This window comes from Dendrobates tinctorius, unplaced genomic scaffold (genome assembly GCF_039654945.1).
Source record: "Dendrobates tinctorius isolate UK_male_01 unplaced genomic scaffold, ASM3965494v1 ptg000065l, whole genome shotgun sequence".
In the NCBI taxonomy this organism is placed as follows: domain Eukaryota; kingdom Metazoa; phylum Chordata; class Amphibia; order Anura; family Dendrobatidae; genus Dendrobates; species Dendrobates tinctorius.
The window spans coordinates 32,128,253-32,148,426 of NW_027361733.1; the positions used below are offsets into that span (position 1 = coordinate 32,128,253).

At 44.3% G+C, this 20,174-nt stretch overlaps 1 protein-coding gene across 1 annotated transcript in view; it reads right to left on the bottom strand.

Annotated features, from left to right (window-relative positions):
- The window catches only part of COL20A1 (collagen type XX alpha 1 chain), a 206,061-nt gene that overhangs the window by 122,365 nt on the left and 63,522 nt on the right, over positions 1 to 20,174 (bottom strand). Inside the window, exons 16-19 of the mRNA XM_073580897.1 lie at positions 15,957 to 16,089; positions 4,490 to 4,629; positions 4,250 to 4,382; positions 901 to 960 (exon numbers count right to left, since the gene is read on the bottom strand). Coding sequence (XP_073436998.1) covers positions 901 to 960; positions 4,250 to 4,382; positions 4,490 to 4,629; positions 15,957 to 16,089 — 466 coding nt within the window. The remainder of the gene's footprint in view (positions 1 to 900; positions 961 to 4,249; positions 4,383 to 4,489; positions 4,630 to 15,956; positions 16,090 to 20,174) is intronic.

Here is a 20,174-nt window from a genome sequence, read left to right on the forward strand (position 1 = left end):
GACAAAAAACATATAAAACATGGGGGGCTAGCGCCACTATTAGGGCGATAGCTTCAGTTCTGTTCCAGGCATGGGTATGTCTAGGGTACATTTTCCTATTTTTCCTGCTCAAACACAAACTATTTCCTTTGTTATAAATCATCTTGGATCTAAAGAAATAACCCAAAAAGTTTAACACATCTATAAATATGGTATAAATGTGGTATAACTAAATCAAAAAGGGAATACAAAGTACAAGCAAATGGTTTCCTTGTCAGCCCCTGGTGGCCAAAGGTTCAATTGCAGCTGTTGCCTATGTTTAACATACTGCATGATATTTCATTATCGACACCTGGTGGTGACAGGTGGTATGGCAACTGTTTACACTTTACAGAAAAAAGGCATCAATTTCTTATTAGTCTGTAAAATCCGATCTGAACATAATTTATGAGATTCAACCAGCAACCGCCTATAAAGTAGGTTCACGTTCATACTTAACCACTTCTTATCTGGTCTGCTTAGGGGGTCACTGTTCATGCCTAGGTAGAGCGTCGTATGCATGTTTCATATCAAATCTTCAGGACAAAAGAGGCAATTTATTCCCCAATTCTATGGTAATTATTCATATCCGGAAGCGCAGAGCGAGCCGTATCATGATGAGCTCGGCTCATTTCCCGCATTTCCCTTCTAGAAAATAAATAACTTTTCTAAATTGTAATCAAATTGTCATTTGTGTTCCAGTAAATCCATCCTAACCCTCGGACGCAAACACGGAAATTTTAATGTGAAATTACCAGAAACGATTAGACCAAAAATGCATTTTTTTTAAATTTAATATAGGTCTTAAAAAAGGTTCCAGTATATCTGACGTTTTGATTTGACAACACCTGTCATCTGACCTAGAGGGACTGGATTACTCACCCTCTGTGCGACGTAGGGTGAACCCACCTCGGGCCACTGGCATCTTCCTGAGATTCTCTCCTGCACAGGAGAAAGATGGGCAGTTACACTCTTTCCTATCTCCATAGATTATGAGGGGCCCATAGCAGAGACGGGGCCCTTTTAGGTTCTGTTTGACACTAAAAGACTACAGATCACCCAAGAAGGTAGAGATTCTCAAGACCAACCTTGCAGTAGGTTCCCTTTCTCCAAGAGACCCAAAATGTCCTTGTCTATGGCTATGGAAAAAACAACCTTCTGGAGAATGAAGGTGCCCTAAGTCCATCTACCATACAAGTAGAAAAGCCTCATAATTGGGGCCCCTGTTAAACATTTTCACTGAGACCCTGGAACTTTAAATTACATTGACTCCATATATATATATAAAAGAGAGAGCATCAGAGATCTCTATGAGGCCCTACGAGAGGGGCCACATGTCAATTAGCTCTGATCCCCATCAGTGTAGACAGTGAATAGATGCCTGAGCCTTTATTAAGCATGGATATAGGGCTATGGGGGAATAAGGTTGCGGAAGACATAGGGGGAATGGGTCCCCAGTTCCACAATAGGGGTAGTAGTAAGTTTTGCACCCATTCCCAGGAGTTCTTCCACCAGTTATGAGAATGTGTCATTGGGAGGATGAGGTCCAGAGGAGGCCAATTACTTAGGCTGGTTTCACATTAGCGCTTTTTAAGCGCACGCACGGCCGGGGGTAGCTCCGCCCCCGAGCCGGCTCTCTGCCCGGCGTGCCCGCCCCTTGCTTGTAGCGCCGCCTCCTAGCGCACAGCGGCGCCTGCGATCGGTGCACCCTATCTTTAGCATAGGGTGCGCAGATCGTGCGCAGGCCGTGCGCTAGTTGCGCTTTGACCTGCGCTGCGCACTTTTGACGGTGCGCCGTGCGCGCCAAAATCCGAAAAGTTTGATTTTGGCGCGCACGGCGCACCGTCAAAAGTGCGCAGCGCAGGTCAAAGCGCAACTAGCGCACGGCCTGCGCACGATCTGCGCACCCTATGCTAAAGATAGGGTGCGCCGATCGCAGGCGCCGCTGTGCGCTAGGAGGCGGCGCTACAAGCAAGGGGCGGGCACGCCGGGCAGAGAGCCGGCTCGGGGGCGGAGCTACCCCCGGCCGTGCGTGCGCTTAAAAAGCGCTAATGTGAAACCAGCCTTATTATTACCGGCACTAAGAACCCTGATATTTAATGAATGAAGGACAGTTTTCTTCAAAGAAACTATAAAGCCTTGTGTTCTGTCTGCTGTGACTGCGAAAGCGAGATCAATCTCTGCCTGACTGCGAAGTAAATGAGGGCTAAATAGTGTAAGAAGCTCATGTGTCCTCCATGTGGTATGTAAGCCAGTCCTGTACATAACCAGAGATGGAGAGATAGATAGATAGATAGATAGATAGATAGATAGATAGATAGATAGATAGATAGATAGATAGATACAGGAGCTTCTCACAAAATTAGAATATCTTTAAAAAGTTAATTTATTTCAGTTCTTCAATACAAAAAGTGACTCTCATATATAGAGTCATTACAGACAAAGTGATCTATTTCAAGTGTTTATTTCTGTTAATGTTGATGATTATGGCTTACAGCCAATGAAAACCCAAAAGTCATTATCTCAGTAAATTAGAATAGTTAACAAAAAAAACACCCGCAAAGGCTTCCTAAGCATTTAAAAACCTCATACCATAGAAGAGAAAAAGCAGGACAAAGGCACAGCTGTATAACCTCGGGAACACGGGTGCCACTTCCAAGGAAAATAGTCTGTATATCCATAGAGAAGAAAGTGGATAGGCACATTCCGTCCGTTCATAATTAATGAGATACTGTCACCTGATGTTTGGTAGGTGGGACAAGGGCAATGGTTGCTTTTACATATGTTGTGAGCTTTGTCCTTTGACCTGTTGAAGCGCAATGTAAGTGCAAAACGATCGTCGTCTGTACTTGCTCTGTGGTTTTATCTGCCTGCTGTTGGTAACTTGATGCCACAATAAAGGATTATTTTGCACGGGACGGAATGTGCCTATCCACTTTCTTCTCTAAGTGTCTAAAAAGGTCCCTTAGTCTGTTTCAGTAGGCTCCACAATCATGGGGAAGACTGCTGACTTGACAGATGTCCAGAAGGCAGTCACTGACACACTCCACAAGAAGGGTAAGCCACAAAAGGTCATTGCTAAAGAAGAGTGCTGTATCCAAGCTTATTAATGGAAAGTTGAGTGGAAGGAAAAAGAGTGGTAGAAAAAGGTCCAAAAGCAACTGGGATAACCGCAGCCTTGAAAGGATTGTTAAGAAAATTTGGGGGGAGATTCACAAGGAGTGGCCTGCTGCTGGAGTCATTGCTCCAAGAGCCACCACACACAGACATATCCAGGACATGGGCTACAAGTGTTACATTCCTTGTGTCAAGCCACTTATGATCAATAGACAACGCCAGAAGCGTCTTACCTGGGCCAAGGAGAAAAAGAACTGGACTGCTGCTCAGTGGCCCAAGGTGTTGCTTTCAGAGGAAAGTAAATTTTGCATTTCATTTGGAAATCAAGGTCCCAGAGTCTGGAGGAAGAGCGGAGAGGCCACAATCCAAGCTGCTTGAGGTCTAGTGTGAAATCTCCATAATCAGTGATGGTTTACCACAAAATTTTAGAGCACTTCATGACACATGTCCACACTGCCAAAAGCACCAATACCTGATTTACACACAACAATATCACTGTGCTTGATTGGCCAGCAAACTCACCTGACCTTAACCCCATAGACAGTCTATGGGGTTTTGTCAAGAGGAAGATGAGACACCAGACCCAACAATGCAGACGAGCTGAAGGCTGCTATCAAAGCAACCTGGGCTTCCATAACACCTCAGCAGTGCCACAGGCTTATCGCCTCCATGCCACGCCGCATTGATGTATTAATTGATGCAAAAGGAGCCCCGACCAAGTACTGAGTGCATTTACTGAACATACATGTCAGTAGGCCAACATTTCGGATTTTAAAATCATTGTTCAAGCTGGTGTTATAAAGTATTCTAATTTACTGAGATAATGACTTTTGGGTTTTCATTGGCTGTAAGCCATAATCATCAACAGTAACAGAAATAAACACTTTGAATAGATCACTCTAAATGTAATGACTGTATATGAGTTTCACTTTTTGTATTGAAGAACCGAAATAAATTAACTTTTTGATGATATTCTAATTTTGTGAGAAGCACCTGTAGATATGAGATAGATAGAGAGATAGATAGTTAGATAGATAGATAGATAGATAATAGCTATGGGATAGATAAATAGATAGATAGATAGATAGATAGATAGATAGATAAATCCTTTTACCAGTACTGTAGCGCACTGACGATGCATCACTCTGGGATCCATCCATGTACCGTGCAGATATGGCCACCTGGTATTCTGTATTATACTCCATATCATAGAGGACAGCTGTGTGCTCGCTGCCAGCGGTGGACATCTGGTAAACATGGAGGATTACAATAATCAGCATGTCTCCCTAGTTTAGGGAATTATTTTGAAATGCATAGATGTTTCTATTTGGTAGAAATGCATAAGTTTTCACACCTGGTTGAGTCGTCCTCCGCTCAGTGGAATCCACTTGATGAGATAGGAGGTCACATCAACCGCCCCGGGATCCCATGATACAGTCGCCTTGTCTCCAGAGACATCTGTCACTTTCACACCACTAGGGGGCGGAACTTTTACTGCAAAACACAACATCGGTACAGGCTAGACCCAATAATTTCTTCCTGAGACTGTACGGGTCTAGGGCGCTAGAGAGTAAAGGGTAAGTAAAAAAGTGCTGAATGGGGGGGACAGGGCATTTTTGGTATCCAGATTTATGCAGATACTCCAAATAACAGAGGTACTGTCATATGTGACTGGTTCCAGATCCCTCCTGTTTCCTGTCATTTTGCACATTCATTACACAAAACGCTCAGTCCCAAATGACAACTGCCCTCTCTTACAGTGCCTTGCGAAAGTATTCGGCCCCCTGGAGCTTTTCAACCTTTTCCCACATATCATGCTTCAAACATAAAGATACCAAATGTAAATTTTTGGTGAAGAATCAACAACAAGTGGGACACAATTGTGAAGTTGAACGAAATTTATTGGTTATTTTAAATTTTTGTGGAAATTCAAAAACTGAAAAGTGGGGCGTGCAATATTATTTGGCCCCTTTAACTTAATACTTTGTTGCGCCTCCTTTTGCTGCGATTACAGCTGCAAGTCACTTGGGGTATGTCTCTGTCAGTTTTGTACATCGAGAGACAGAAATTCTTGACCATTCTTCCTTGGCAAACAGCTCGAGCTCAGTGAGGTTTGATGGAGATCGTTGGTGAACAGCAGTTTTCAGCTCTTTCCACAGATTCTCGATTGGATTCAGGTCTGAACTTTGACTTGGCCATTCTAACACCTGGATACGTTTATTTGTGAACCATTCCATTGTAGATTTTGCTTTATGCTTGGGATCATTGTCTTGTTGGAAGACAAATCTCCATCCCAGTCTCAGGTCTTTTGCAGACTCCAACAAGTTTTCTTCAAGAATGGTCCTGTATTTGGCTCCATCCATCTTCCCATCAATTTTAACCATCTTCCCTGTCCCTGCTGAAGAAAATCAGGCCCAAACCATGATGCTGCCACCAACATGTTTGACAGTGGGGATGGTGTGTTCAGGGTGATGAGCTGTGTTGCCTTTACGCCAAACATATCGATTGGCATTGTTGACAAAACGTTCGATTCTGGTTTTATCTGACCAGAGCACCTTCTTCCACATGTTTGGTGTGTCTCCCAGGTGGCTTGTTGCAAACTTTAAACAACACTTTCATGGATATCTTTGAGAAATGGCTTTCTTCTTGCCACTCTTCCATAAAGGCCAGATTTGGACAGACTGTCCCACCTCAGCTGTAGATCTCTGCAGTTCATGCAGAGTGATCATGAGCCTCTTGGCTGCATCTCTGATCAGTCTTCGCCTTGTTAGAGATGAAAGTTTAGAGGGACGACTGGGTGTTGGTAGATTTGCAGTGGTATGATACTCCTTACATTTCAGCATGATCGCTTGCACAGTGCTCCTTGGGATGTTTAAAGTTTTGGAAATCATTTTGTATCCAAATCTGGCTTTAACCCCTTCCTGACATGAGATGTACTATCCCGTCCATGGGACCCGGGCCCCTATGCCCATGGACGGGATAGTACGTCTACCGCGATCAGCGGCGCCCACGTGGTGAGCGCCGCTGATCGCGGCCGGGTGTCAGCTGATTATCACAGCTGACACCCGGCACAATGTGTCAGGGGCGGTCACGGACCGCCCCCGACACGTTAACCCCTTGCACACCGCGATCAAACATGATCGCGGTGTACCGGGGGTTAAAGGGAAGCATCGGCAGGGAGGGGGCTCCCTCCGTGCTTCCCTGAGCCCCCCACGGCAGTGCAATGTGCAGCGCTGCTGCGGGGGGCTCCTTTCCTGCAGGCCCCCGAATCCAAGATGGCGACGGGGGCCTTCGGGGGCCTGCAGGAAGCTGGCTTCCTCAGTGCCTGCAAAGCGCAGGCATGAGGAAGTCTTCTGCAGTGCCTGTGACAGATTGCTGATCTGTCACAGTGATCTGTGATGTGACAGATCAGCGATCTGTCACAGGACAGTGAGGTCCCACCTGGTACTATTTAATAAAGTAAAAAAAAAAAAGTGTTAAAATAAATTAAAAAAAAAAATCGCCAAATAAATTAGAAAAAAAAAAAAATATTCCCCCAAATAAATCCATTTTTTAGAAATAAAAAAAAATAAAATAAATAAAAGTACACATATTAGGTATCGCCGCGTCTGTAACGACCCACCCTATAAAACTGTCCCATTAGTTAACCCCTTTAGCGAACCCCTTAAAAAATAAAAATAAAAAACGAAGCAAAAAATAATGATTTATTATCATACTGCCAAACAAAAAGTGTAATAACGCGCGATCAAAAAGACGCATATAAATATCCATGGTACCGCTGAAAACGTCATCTTGTCCCGCAAAAAACGAGCCACCACACAGCATCATCCGCAAAAAATAAAAAAGTTATTGCTCGCAGAATAAAGCGATGCAAAAATAATTATTTTTTATATAAAATAGTTTTCATTGCATAAAACCGACAAAACAAAAAAACGACCTAAATAAGGTATCTCTGTAAGCGTACTGACCCGAAGAATAAAACCGCTTTATCAATTTTATCGCACGCGGAACGGTGTAAACGCACCCCCCCAAAAGAAATTCATGAAACGCTGGTTTTTGTTCATTCTGCGTCCCAAAAATCGGAATAAAAAGCGATCAAAAAATGTCACGTGCCCGAAAATGGTACCAATAAAAAAGTCAACTCGTCCCGCAAAAAATAAGACCTCACATGACTCGGTGGGTCAAAATACGGAAAAATTAGAGCTCTCAATATGTGGTGATGCAAAAACTATTTTTACAATAAAAAGCGTCTTTTAGCATGTGACAGCCGCCAAACATAAAAACCGCCATAAATAGTAAGTCAAACCCCCCGTTATCACCCCCTTAGTTAGGGAAAAATAATAAAATAAAAAAATGTATTTATTTCCATTTTTCCATTAGGGTTAGGGTTAGGGCTAGGGTTAGGGCTGAGATTAGGGTTAGGAGTGTGTTGAGGTTCGGGTTGGAGTTAGAATTGGGGGTTTCCACTGTTTGGGCACATCAGGGGCTCTCCAAATGCAACATGGCGTCTGATCTCAATTCCAGCCAATTCTGAGTTGAAAAAGTCAAATGGTGCTCCTTCCCTTCCAAGCTCTGCCATGCGCCCAAACAGTGTTTTACCCCCACATGTGGGGTATCAGCCTACTCAGGTCAAATTGCAAAACAATTTTTGGGGTCCAATTTCTCCTGTTACCCTTAGGAAAATAAAAAATTGGGGGCAAAAATATAATTTTTGTGGAAAAAAATGATTTTTATTTTCACGCCTGAGCGTTATAAACTTCTGTGAAGCACTTGGGGGTTCAAAGTGCTCACCACACATCTAGATAAGTTCCTTAGGGGGTCTCGTTCCCAAAATGGGGTCATTTGTGGGGGGTTTCCACAGTTTAGGTTCATCAGGGGCTCTCCAAACGCACATGACACCCGCAGACCATTCCATCAAAGTGTGCATTCCAAAACGTCACTACTTCCCTTCCGAGCCCTGACATGTGTCCATACAGTAGTTTTCTCCCACATATGGGGTGTCAGCGTACTCAGGATAAATTGGACAACAACTTTTGGGGTTCAATTTCTCCTGTTACCCTTGGGAAAATAAAAAAATTGGGGACTAATTGATCATGTTTGTGGAAAAAATACGATTTTTTTATTTTCGTGCCCGGGCATTATAAACTTCTGTGAAGCCCTTGGGAGTTCAATGTGCTCACCTCACATCTAGATAAGTTCCTTGGGGGGTCTAGTTTCCAAAATGGTGTCATTTGTGGGGGGTTTCCACTGTTTTGGTACATCAGGGGTTCTCCAATCGCGACATGATGTCCGATCTCAATTCCAGCCAAAAACGTCAAATGGCGCTGCTTCCCTTCCGAGCTTTGCCATGCGCCCAAATAGTGGTTTACCCCCACATGTGGGGTATCAGCAAACTCAGGACAAATTGCACAATAACTTTTAGGGTTCTGTTACCCTTGGGAAAATAAAAATTGGGGTGAAAAGATCATTTTTGTGGAAAAAATATGATTTTTTAATTGTACCGCTGTACGTTATAAACTTCTGTAAAGCCCTTGTGGGTTCAAAGTTCTCACCACATATCTAGATAAGTTCCTTGGGGGGTCTAGTTTCCAAAATGGGGTCACTTGTAGGGGGTTTCCACTGTTTAGGTACATCAGGGACTCTCCAAACGTGACATGGCGTCCGATCTGAATTCCAGCCAATTTTGCATTGAAAAAGTCAAACGGCGCTCCTTCCATTCTGAGCTCTGCCATGCGCCGAAACAGTCGTTCCCCCCCACATATCAGGTATCAGCGTACTCAGGACAAATTGCACAATAACTTTTGCAGTCCAATTTCTCCTGTTACCCTTGGTAAAATAAAAAAAATTGAACCTGAAGTATTTTTTTTGTGAAAAAAGTTAGATGTTCATTTTTTTTTAAATATTCAAAAAAATTACTGTGACGCACCTAAAGAGTTAATAAACTTCTTGAATGTGGTTTTGAGCACCTTAAGGGGTGCAGTTTTTAGAATGGTGTCACTTTTGGGTATTTTCTATCATATAGACCCCTCAAAGTGACCTCAAATGTGATGTGGTCCTAAAAATAAAATGGTGTTGTAAAAATGAGAAATCGCTGGTCAACTTTTAACCCTTATAACTTCCTAACAAAAAAAAAAATTTGGTTCCAAAATTGTGCTGATGTAAAGTAAACATGTGGGAAATGTTAGTTATCAAGTTTTTTTTGTGCTGTATCTCTGTGATTTAAGGGCATAAAAATTAAAAGTTGGAAAATTGCGAAATTTTCTAAATTTTCGCCAAATTTCCGTTTTTCTCACAAATAAACGCAAGTTATTTGAATGAAATTTTACCGCTAACATGAAGTACAATATGTCACGAGAAAACAATGTCAGAATCACCGGGATCCATGGAAGCGTTCCAGAGTTATGACCTCATAAAGGTACAGTGGTCAGAATTGTAAAAATTGGCCCGGTCATGAACGTGCAAACCACCCTTGGGGGTGAAGGGGTTAAACTTCTCCACAACAGTATCACGGACCTGCCTGTTGTGTTCCTTGGTCTTCATGATGCTCTCTGTGCTTCAAACAGAACCCTGACACTATAACAGTGCAGGTGCATTTATACCTAGACTTGATTACACACAGGTGGATTATATTTATCATCATTAGTCATTTAGGACAACATTGGATCATTCATAGATCTACAATGAACTTCTGGAGTGAGTTTGCTGCACTGAAAGTAAAGGGGCTGAATAATATTGCATGCTCTACTTTTCAGTTTTTGAATTCCCACAAAAATAACCAATAAATTTCATTCAACTTCACAATTGTGTCCCACTTGTTGTTGATTCTTCACCAAAAATTTACATTTGGTATCTTTATGTTTGAAGCAGGATATGTGGGAAAAGGTTAAAAAGTTCCAGGGGGCCGAATACTTTCACAAGGCACTGTACGTCACGGGAGCTCAACCAAGCTGTATAATGACTTTCTCCAACAAAGGCCAGCAGAATAGTGAGTGCAGCTCTGGAGCATAATACAGGATGTAACTCAGGATCAGTACCGGATAAGTAATGTAATGTATGCACACAGTGACTGCACCAGCAGAATAGTGAGTGCAGCTCTGGAGTATAATACAGGATGTAACTCAGGATCAGTACAGGATAAGTAATGTATGTACACAGTGACTCCACCAACAGAATAGTGAGTGCAGCTCTGGAGTAAAATACAGGATGTAACTCAGGATCAGTACAGGATAAGTAATGTAATGTATGCTCACAGTGACTCCACCATCAGAATAGTGAGTGCAGCTCTGGAGTAAAATACAGGATGTAACTCAGGATCAGTACAGGATAAGAAATGTAATGTATGTACACAGTGACTGCACTAGCAGAATAGTGAGTACAGCTCTGGCGTATAATACAGTATGTAACTCAGGATCAGTACAGGATAAGTAATGTAATGTATGCTCACAGTGACTCCACCAGCAGAATAGTGAGTGCAGCTCTGGAGGATAATACAGGATGTAACTCAGGATCAGTACAGGATCAGTAATGTAATGTATGTACACAGTGACTCCACCAACAGAATAGTGAGTGCAGCTCTGGAGTATAATACAGGATGTAACTCAGGATCAGTACAGGATAATTAATGTAATGTATGTACACTGTGACTGCACCAGATGAATAGTGAGTGCAGCTCTGGAGTATAATACAGGATGTAACTCAGGATCAGTACAGGATAAGTAATGTATGTACACAGTGACTGCACCAGCAGAACAGTGAGTGCAGCTCTGGAGTATAATACAGGATGTAACTCAGGGTCAGTACAGGATAAGTAATATAATGTACAGGGGTTGGACAAAATAATGGAAACACCTGGAAACATCAACAAAAGTTAGTTTAATATGGTGTAGGTCCACCTTTTGTGGCGATTACAGCCTCAATTCTCCAAGGTATGGAATCATACAAGGTGTGAATTGTTTCCAAAGGAATTGTAGCCCATTCTTCAGTTAAAACACCCTCCAGTTCTTTGAGCGACTATGGCGGCGGAAATCGACATCTAAATTGAATCTCTAAAATCGACCATAAATGCTCAATAATGTTGAGGTCTGGGGATTGTGGGGGCCAGATGAGATGCTCAACTTCATAACAATGTTCCTCGTGCTATGCTTTAACGATTCTAGCTTTATCAATTGGTGCATTATCATCCTGAAAGATGGCATTCCCCTCTGGGAAAAGTGCTTGAACCATAGGATGCACTTGGTGTTATGAACGGCGGAACGTACTAAATAAAAATAATAATAAAGTGCGTTCGCCGCTCGGGGTCCACCGTGCAGTAGGTGATATGACCGCTGCTAGATGGTGGCAGAGACAATATGGCGATTATGCACACGGGTTAAACTTCACCCGGAGTGTGCAGGACGGGCTCTGTTCACACACCGAGGAGTCGCAACAAAAGATGCAAAACACTGAACCTGTTTGTGTCACAGGCTTCAGGTAGAATACACAAAAACGGTAAACGGTCACAGGAGTAGCCCAAGATGGCGGTACTAAGTCCTTCTAGACCTACCGTTAGTGACTGAGAGTATAGCGTCGCAGCTGCGAACGCTCAAGTGGGCTGCTACTGCAGCGTGGTGTGGATACTGACGCTCAACGACACCGCTATGGCGCAAGCGCAATGTCGGAAGCTAGCAGCTGTGCCTATGGAGCAATAGTGCGCTGGCGCTAGTACTGGTACTGGTAATAACTCAATCCCTCACACACGCGTAATATCCAAGGGTAGGGGTTTCAAATAAGTCATTCACCAGATCATGCATCCATCAACATTCACACAGAAGCAAGTATGACTATACTGGTGCATGGCGGAACAGCCATGCGCACTTTTTATAGCAGGCGGGACCTTCCAGAAGCCTCCAGATCTCCGAGATGGACCAATGAGATCTGGAGCAGGACCTGAGCACATGACTCCCGAACTCCAATGGGAGATCGTCCCATGAGCATGCTCAGAGGATGGAATGAAGGACTTTGCCTCAGGAGAGATTTGCTGCAAGGCAATCTCTTCTGCAATCTCCTCTGCAGTAGATAATGAGCAGGAGACTGCAGAATGTGAGGGTCTGGATTCCTGCATAGTAACCGCAGAAATCTGACTCCTAACACTTGGTCGCCCAAAATGCCTAAATAATCTCGGCTGTTAATTCTTCCATGAAGGGATATCATTGGCCGGCGGATCTCCACGAAATAGCACCCCAGATCATCACAAAACCTCCGCCATGTTTTACGGTTGGGAGAAGGCAGTCTGGATGGAATGCTTCTTTTGGCTGTCTCCAAACGTACACTCGGCCGGAGGTCGGAAATAGGGTAAACGATGATTCGTCTGAGAAAATCACGTTTCCACTGCTCGAGGGACCAATTCTGGAGGTTTCTACACCACTCTAAACGCTTGGAAACATTTGCCATTGAGAGCAGCGGTTTTCGAATTGCAGCTCTTCCGTGGAATCCAGATTTGTGCAGCTCCCAAACATTTTTCGTGGAAACTGTGTTCTGCAGGTGTTCATTGAGCTCAGCATTGACTTTCGGAGCCGTTGTCTTGCAATCCTCTCTCACAATTGACTTTAGAGTCCGACGGTCTCTCTAAGTCAACTTCGACTTTCGGCCGGACCTGTGCTTTGCTGCGGACGTTTTTCCTTCTCTTTCAAACGCAGTCATTACTTTGGAGACAGTGCCTCTTGACACGCCAAGCATTCGGGCACTTTCTGTTACACTAGCGCCTGCCATACGAGCACCAACAATTTGGCCTCTTTGAAAATCTGAGAGGTCTGCCATTGGTATCAGGTTCTCATCAATGTTCTTACAATTCTGCAAAACAAACAGTTAATTTACATACACATATCACATAACACAAATAATCAACTACAAAACATTACCATATGTCACGGTATGCATGTTTATAACATGTTCGAAGATTATGATGCCGAAACGTTAGGTGTTTACATTATTTTGTCCAACCCCTGTATGTACATAGTGACTGCACCAGCAGAATAGTGAGTGCAGCTCTGGGGTATAATACAGGATGTAACCCAGGATCAGTACAGGATAAGTAATGTAATGTATGTACACAGTGACTCCACCAGCAGAATAGTGAGTGCAGCTCTGGGGTATAATACAGGGTGTAACTCAGGATCAGTACAGGATAAGTAATGTAATGTATATACACAGTGAATCCACCAGCAGAATAGTGAGTACAGCTCTGGCGTATAATACAGTATGTAACTCGGGATCAGTACAGGATAAGTAATGTAATGTATGTACACTGTGACTGCACCAGCAGAATAGTGAGTGCAGCTCTGGAGTAAAATACAGGATTTAACTCAGGATCAGTACAGGATAAGAAATGTAATGTATGTACACAGAGACTGCACCAGCAGAATAGTGAGTGCAGCTCTGGAGTAAAATACAGGATGTAACTCAGGATCAGTACAGGATAAGAAATGTAATGTATGTACACAGTGACTGCACCAGCAGAACATTGAGTGCAGCTCTGGAGTATAATACAGGATGTAACTCAGGATCAGTAAAGGATAAGTAATGCAATGTATGTACACAGTGACTCCACCAGCAGAATAGTGAGTGCAGCTCTGGAGTAAAATACAGGATCAGTATGTGGCGCCCCTGAGGGTTCAGTCGCCACAGAGGTACTGCACCTCCTCCTGATGTGTGGTACCCCACTATCCAGGTAAGGTGGAGGCACCTGACCACCCTCCAACACCTGAATCCCACACAACATAGTAGTGTAGCAAAGCACCTTGGTGGCTCCCTGCTTGGAACACGAGAGTGCTGGGAGGTGGGTGGAGCTGAGACTGCACAAGAGGGGGAGAATATTAGGAAAAGGTCAGTCTGTGAGAGAAGATCCCCTGAGAGGGATGGAGTGAAGGAGGTGCTGCAGCAGACTCCTGTGACCTGGAGCTGCTGGCAGAGGAAAGAGCAATAGAAAGCCTGATTCTTCAGAAGGAACGTAAGGAGAAGAGAACTAAGGACTAGGGTCAGGGCAGAGCCCTTCCTCAAGTTCGAAGCACATGGCCGGGGTCCGGTCCCCAAGGTTATATGGATACTGATGTTCCTGCAGCAGAAACCGGAGGAATAGAAGTTGTCACCACATTATTTCCACCTAAGACTTGGGGGCACAACAGCAACATGGGTGAGCCGGGACTTGATAGCAAGGAGTCCCCGAAGCAGGCTACAGCTGTCAAGTAGAGTTCTAAGTGACATCAAGAAGGAGGAACTTGAGTTTAATACGCAACTACAAGCACTTCAGATTAGGCGCTAGTGTGGAGACATTCAGAGAAGGCACATATTGGAGGAGTGATGGAATGGTGTACTTTACCTTGCATGGGAATTAGCTAAGCCCCTGACCTGGAGGACACGGCACCAAAGTGGGCACCTGTATGCGCACCAGACTGTGAGTAAAGCTTTGGAACTACATGCCCTTGTGTCCTCCACTTATTCATGTGCCTTTCACCCAGCTCTGCTACATCTACTTCTTCACACTATCTCCCCATTTACCACCTTCATCTACTCTGCCCTGGGACTACAGCTCCACCTGTGGGGAGCTTCAACATCATTGCTGCACCACACCATCTGTCCCAGAGAAGCAACCCTGCAGCGCTGGTCAAACTGACCAGAAACCACACGTGGTGTCACGAATTATCTCAACAACTTTATCCCCATCACTCTACCCCTTTTACATTGACCGCCTGAGGCCACGGACCGGGTCACTGCCACTGTGACATCTCCCATTGTAATTAACAGTCCCGGCACCGAGTACCCCACGGCCTCTGGGGGCGAGTCAAGTACAGGATGAGTAATGTAATATATGTACACAGTGACTGCACCAGCAGAATAGTGAGTGCAGCTCTGGAGTAAAATACAGGATGTGACTCAAGATCAATGCAAGATAAGTAATGTAATGTATGTGCACAGTGACTCCACCAGCAGAATAGTGAGTGCAGCTCTGGAGTATAATACAGGATGTAACTCAGGATCAGTACAGGATAAGTAATGTAATGTATGTACACAGTGACTGCATCAGCAAAAAAGTGAGTGCAGCTCTGGAGTTTAATAAAGAATGTAACTCAGAATCAGTACAGGATAAGTAATGTAATGTATGTACACAATGACTGCACCAGCAGAATATTGAAGGCAGCTATGGACTATAATACAGGATGTAACTCAGGATCAGTACAGGATAAGTAATGTATGTACACAGTGTCTGCACCAGCAGAATAGTGAGTGCAGCTCTGGAGTATAATACAGGATATAGCTCAGGATCAGTACAGGATAAGTAATGTATGTACACAGCGACTGCACCAGCAGAATAGTGAGTGCAGCTCTGGGATACAATAAAAGATGTAACGCAGGAAATATTTTGGAGCAGCAGGAGTGCACTGCATACTTTACAGAAGTAATGGAAACACACAAGAGCTGCGCTGCTACTTCCTGTTATCAGCCTTTACAGGTTGGAGGAGGGTGCTGAAAACTAGTATAATATTATTCGTGCTGAAAACATGATGCTTACATTGTAGCAAAGCTGCTGACATAAAGGCTTTCTGCCATATGTCTGTCCTCACTGGTCAATTTGACTTTGTCCCTAAGCGCCCGATGGATCCAGAGCTCAGTAATTAAAACTAATTGACCGAGGAGCCTGAAGTCTAAACACAAGAACATGTGGTAGCAAAGACTGCGAAAGGCACACACCCGTCTCAAGCTCTGCGGACAGACAAGGGCACCGCTCCTCGGGGACTATGGCAGTGCCAGGGACAGAAAGGGCATGAGGGGAATCGCCTGTCACTCACAAGTTGTGAAGTTCCCAGTCAGTATAGACAATGCCTTTGGATCGCCGTGTGGGAAGGTGACGGCAACAGTGTAGGGCGTCTGTGAGGTCAGAGACTTCAAGGTCACGGAGGAGCCACCATCAGAGACTTCGATCTGCAGAGAGGCGATAAAGAAACAAGGTCAACTGACTACTGTCTAGACTGTATACAATTGTAACAAACCCTCAGCTGTGAAATGCATGAGAACTGGATGAGTTTTGAGTATTTTTCACGCGTTTCACCACCTAATCAGCCTGTTTTCTCGCGTGGCGGGGTGACTTATGTGCTTCCAACCTGTAGAGTCTTTCTTGCAATTTCTCTGTTGACAAACCCTAGTCATCGGGCTCCAGTGGCAGGATTCTGCCGCTGCAGTAACTGAACCTGCTTCAGAGATGCAGGTTCAGATAAACTCTATTGCCGTGCGAGCCCACATGGCCATAGTTAAAAGCCGCCAGCCAATCGGAGGCTGGCAGCTGACGTCAGAGCGCACGTCACCGGCATATGACATCATTGTCATTTGCCGGTGAGTGCGCGCTTGAACTGCATGGAGGGAACATCAAAAGGTTTTGTTTTTTTTATTGAAAGCAACACGGGGGAAGGACGGAGAGACGGGGATGGAAGGAGCCACAGGGGGAAGGATGGAGACACATGGGGAAGGAGGAAGACACAGGAGCTGGATGGGAGACACAGAGGGAAGAATAAAGACACAGGGGGCAGAATCATGGAGCAGGATGGGAAACAGGGGGCAGGATAATGGGTCAGGATGGAGACAGATGGAGCAGGATCATGGGGCAGATGAGGCAGGGTCATGTGTTGTGAATTCGCTTTCTGACCTCCCTCTGGTTATTACTGAAGGTAGTGGAGCTGGTCAGATCGAGAGGGGTTGCGAGCTATCTTTCTGGGCTCCCTCTGGTGGTTACTGGAGGTAGTGGATATGATCTGATTGACAGAGGCTTGCCACCTGATAATGTTGATGACGATTGGAGATCTGTGGTTTCAGATTGGGATTTAAGACAGCCGACTCCCTCTATCCCTGCTGGTGATTTGCTTCCTGTTCCCCCTGAGGTCTGATTTCTCCAGCTCTCTCCCTGCATGTTCAGCTAAGTGGTTTATTTGATATTCTGTTTGCATTTGATCTGGTTTTGTCTATCTCTTCTTGGTGTGGGTCAGCCAGCTCCGGCTGGGGCTGTGCTGAATCACCGCCAATATGTTACTGCTTGTGCCAGTTTGTTTTATTCCATGTTAGATTGGTCTCTTTTTGCTCTGCTTTCACAATATACCAGAGTGCTGATATAGTGGGGGGCGAAGTCCTGTGACTTCAGTGTTTTTTTGCATCAGACGTGTTGAACTTTTTGCAGGGTTTTTTGCATGATTGCAGACAGTGTCTTTCCTTTCCTGTCTAGTTAGTGTGGGCCCCATCATTTGCTCAGTCTATTTTCCTGCCTGTGTTTGTGTTTTCATCTTGTCTCACCGACAATATATGTTTGGGGGCTATCTATTCCTTTGGGGTCTGGTCTGGGGCAGTTTAGATTTCCCCTTTCTTGCTTTAGGCTTAGTTAGCTCTCTGGCTGTGCCGAGGCGTCTAGGATCATCGTAGGTACGCTCCACGGCTACTGCTAGTTGTGTGGATAGGATCAGGGGTCTGCAATCTGCTTAGGTACCAACCTCTCTGGTTTTCTGTGGCTTAGCCTGGACCTGCTCTCCTCCTCGGTGACCCATTCATAACAGTCATTGGGCAGGATTACAGGGCAGATGGGCAGGATCACGGGACAGATGGAGCAGGATCACAGGACAGATAGGGCAAGATCACAGGGAAGATGGGGCAGGATCACGGGACAGATGGGGCAGGATCACGGGACAGATGGGGCAGGATCACGGGACAGATGGGGCAGGATCACGGGACAGATGGGGCAGGATGGGACATCACATGGGGCAGAATGGATACTCATGAGGGCATGATGGGAGAACATATGGCTGGAGCCAAGAATGAGACACACGGGGGCCAGGATGGGGGATATTATTACCATAAGGGCTAATTAAGGGATATTATAAGTGCAGTGATGTATTTTATTTTTTTAGGATACTGTTTTAAATGCGGGAGGGGGTCCTGTTACTGTGCAGAGCGACACTATGTTGCCTTTTTTTCTTCATCTAGTGTAGTTTAGAAGTTGGGAAAAAATTAAGTAATGTTCTGCAAGCTGTGCTCTAGATAACTGTGTTACTTCCTGCAGAGATGAGCCCTGGCTGGAAGAAGTGAAGGCGGTCTGTGCTGGATAAAGATGAAAAGCAAAAATGAAGGACTTCACCTAGAGATGTCACTGGTGAGTCACTGACACTATACACTGTATACTATACACAGCGGTCCTGTGTACAGTGTCATCAGTGATCACTGTATTACCTTTACACTGACACTATATACAGAGCTACTGTGTATAATGTCATTGATCACAGTATAACCTGTACAATTTATTACAGCGCTCGGGTGTATAATATCATTGTTGATCACTGTATGACCTGTACACTAATACGGTATACAGAGCTCCTGTGTGTAATGTCACCGGTATTACCTGCACACTACACACTATATACAGAGCTTCTCTGTATAATGTCACTGGTGATCACTGTATTACCTGTACTCTGACACTATATACAGAGCTCATGTGTATAATGTCACTGGTGATCACTGTATTACCTGTACACTGACACTATACAGAGCTTCTGTGTATAATGTCACCAGTGATCACTGTATTACCTGTACACAGACACTGCATACTAAGTACAGATCTCCTGTGTATAATGGCACTTATGGTGATATTAGTATTATGTTTATTATTAATGATCAGTATTGTAGTATTCAGTCACTATGTGGTGGTTATATGTTGTCCGGCCATGGTGTGGCGGTATTTGTTCCATGTATGTGCTACTATTTAGTCACTAATGGTAATATGTGGTCTGGTCATAGTGTGGTGGCATTTGATCCTTGTATGTGGTATTATTGGTCACCATGTGGTGGTAATATGTCATCTGGCAGTGGTGTTTGTCCTTGTATGTGATATTATTCGGTCACTATGGGGATAATATGTGGTCTGGACATGGTTTGGCGGTATTTGTTCCTTGTATGTGGTATTATAAGTCTCTATGTGGTGGTAATATGGTGTCTGGTCAAGATGCGGTGGTATTTGTCCCTTGTATGTGATATTATTGATCATTTTAAAAATTGAAAAATAAATAAAAATATACCTAAATTGTATTGGATATTGTAACAAATGATTAATAGGATAGAGTAGAGTAGAGCTCGGCCAAAAGAGTCTACCTTGTCGTGGTGGCGGCTTAAAAAAATCTTTTGGCCAAAACAAAAGCTGCTGGCTATATGCGTGATCTGGTGAGAAGTGGAGTTTTTCCAAGAGAGAGCAGTGGGGCTGTTGGCAGTTCAAGGGGTGGAGCCTCAGCGGAGTCTCTAGGGACCCCGAAAATTTGGCCAGTATGGGGCCCTGAAATTCCTAGTGGCAGCCCTACGCCTATATTTATTAAATATTGCATTATAAAACATTGCAACAAAACTATAGTTTGCTAAATGAACAGGGAAAATGTGAATTTGGGTGGAAAATATTTTGGCATGGGGGGGGCATTTGAACGTTCGCACCGGGGCCCATAACTTTGCAGTTACGCCACTGCGTGCTGCCTATAGATATCAGACATTGATTGTCAAACTTACATGTTGCCTAGAGATATCAGACATTGGTTTTATAGTGGTACCCACCAACTCTTAGATTTTATAGGGGCTGGCAGAGCTTCTGCTCAGCTACTGATCAGATCGGTTACATTTTCCAAAAAAAGCAGTGCCATAGTTATCAGTCACACATCTGAAACTTTCTGAAATACCCTTTTGGAGAGTTAAAGGGATTACCCAATGCTTCTAACTTATGCATTGGAAGGTGAGAGGCGCTGCTGGCTGAGGCGGCATGTCGTCCATTTGCCAGCTATTGTGCACGCACGAGACGTGTGCTAATTAGTAAAAAAAAGCTGCCCAAATTCTTCCAGCTTTGCGTGATACCTGGCCAATGGCCGACGGATAACACACAAGCAGTCACCGTCACCTCTCGATAATTAAGGTAAGAGGTACTGGTTAACTCCTTTATTAAAGGGAGCTGCCACAGAAAGAATACATCCTACTCTAGGACCTAGCCCTTTCATACAATA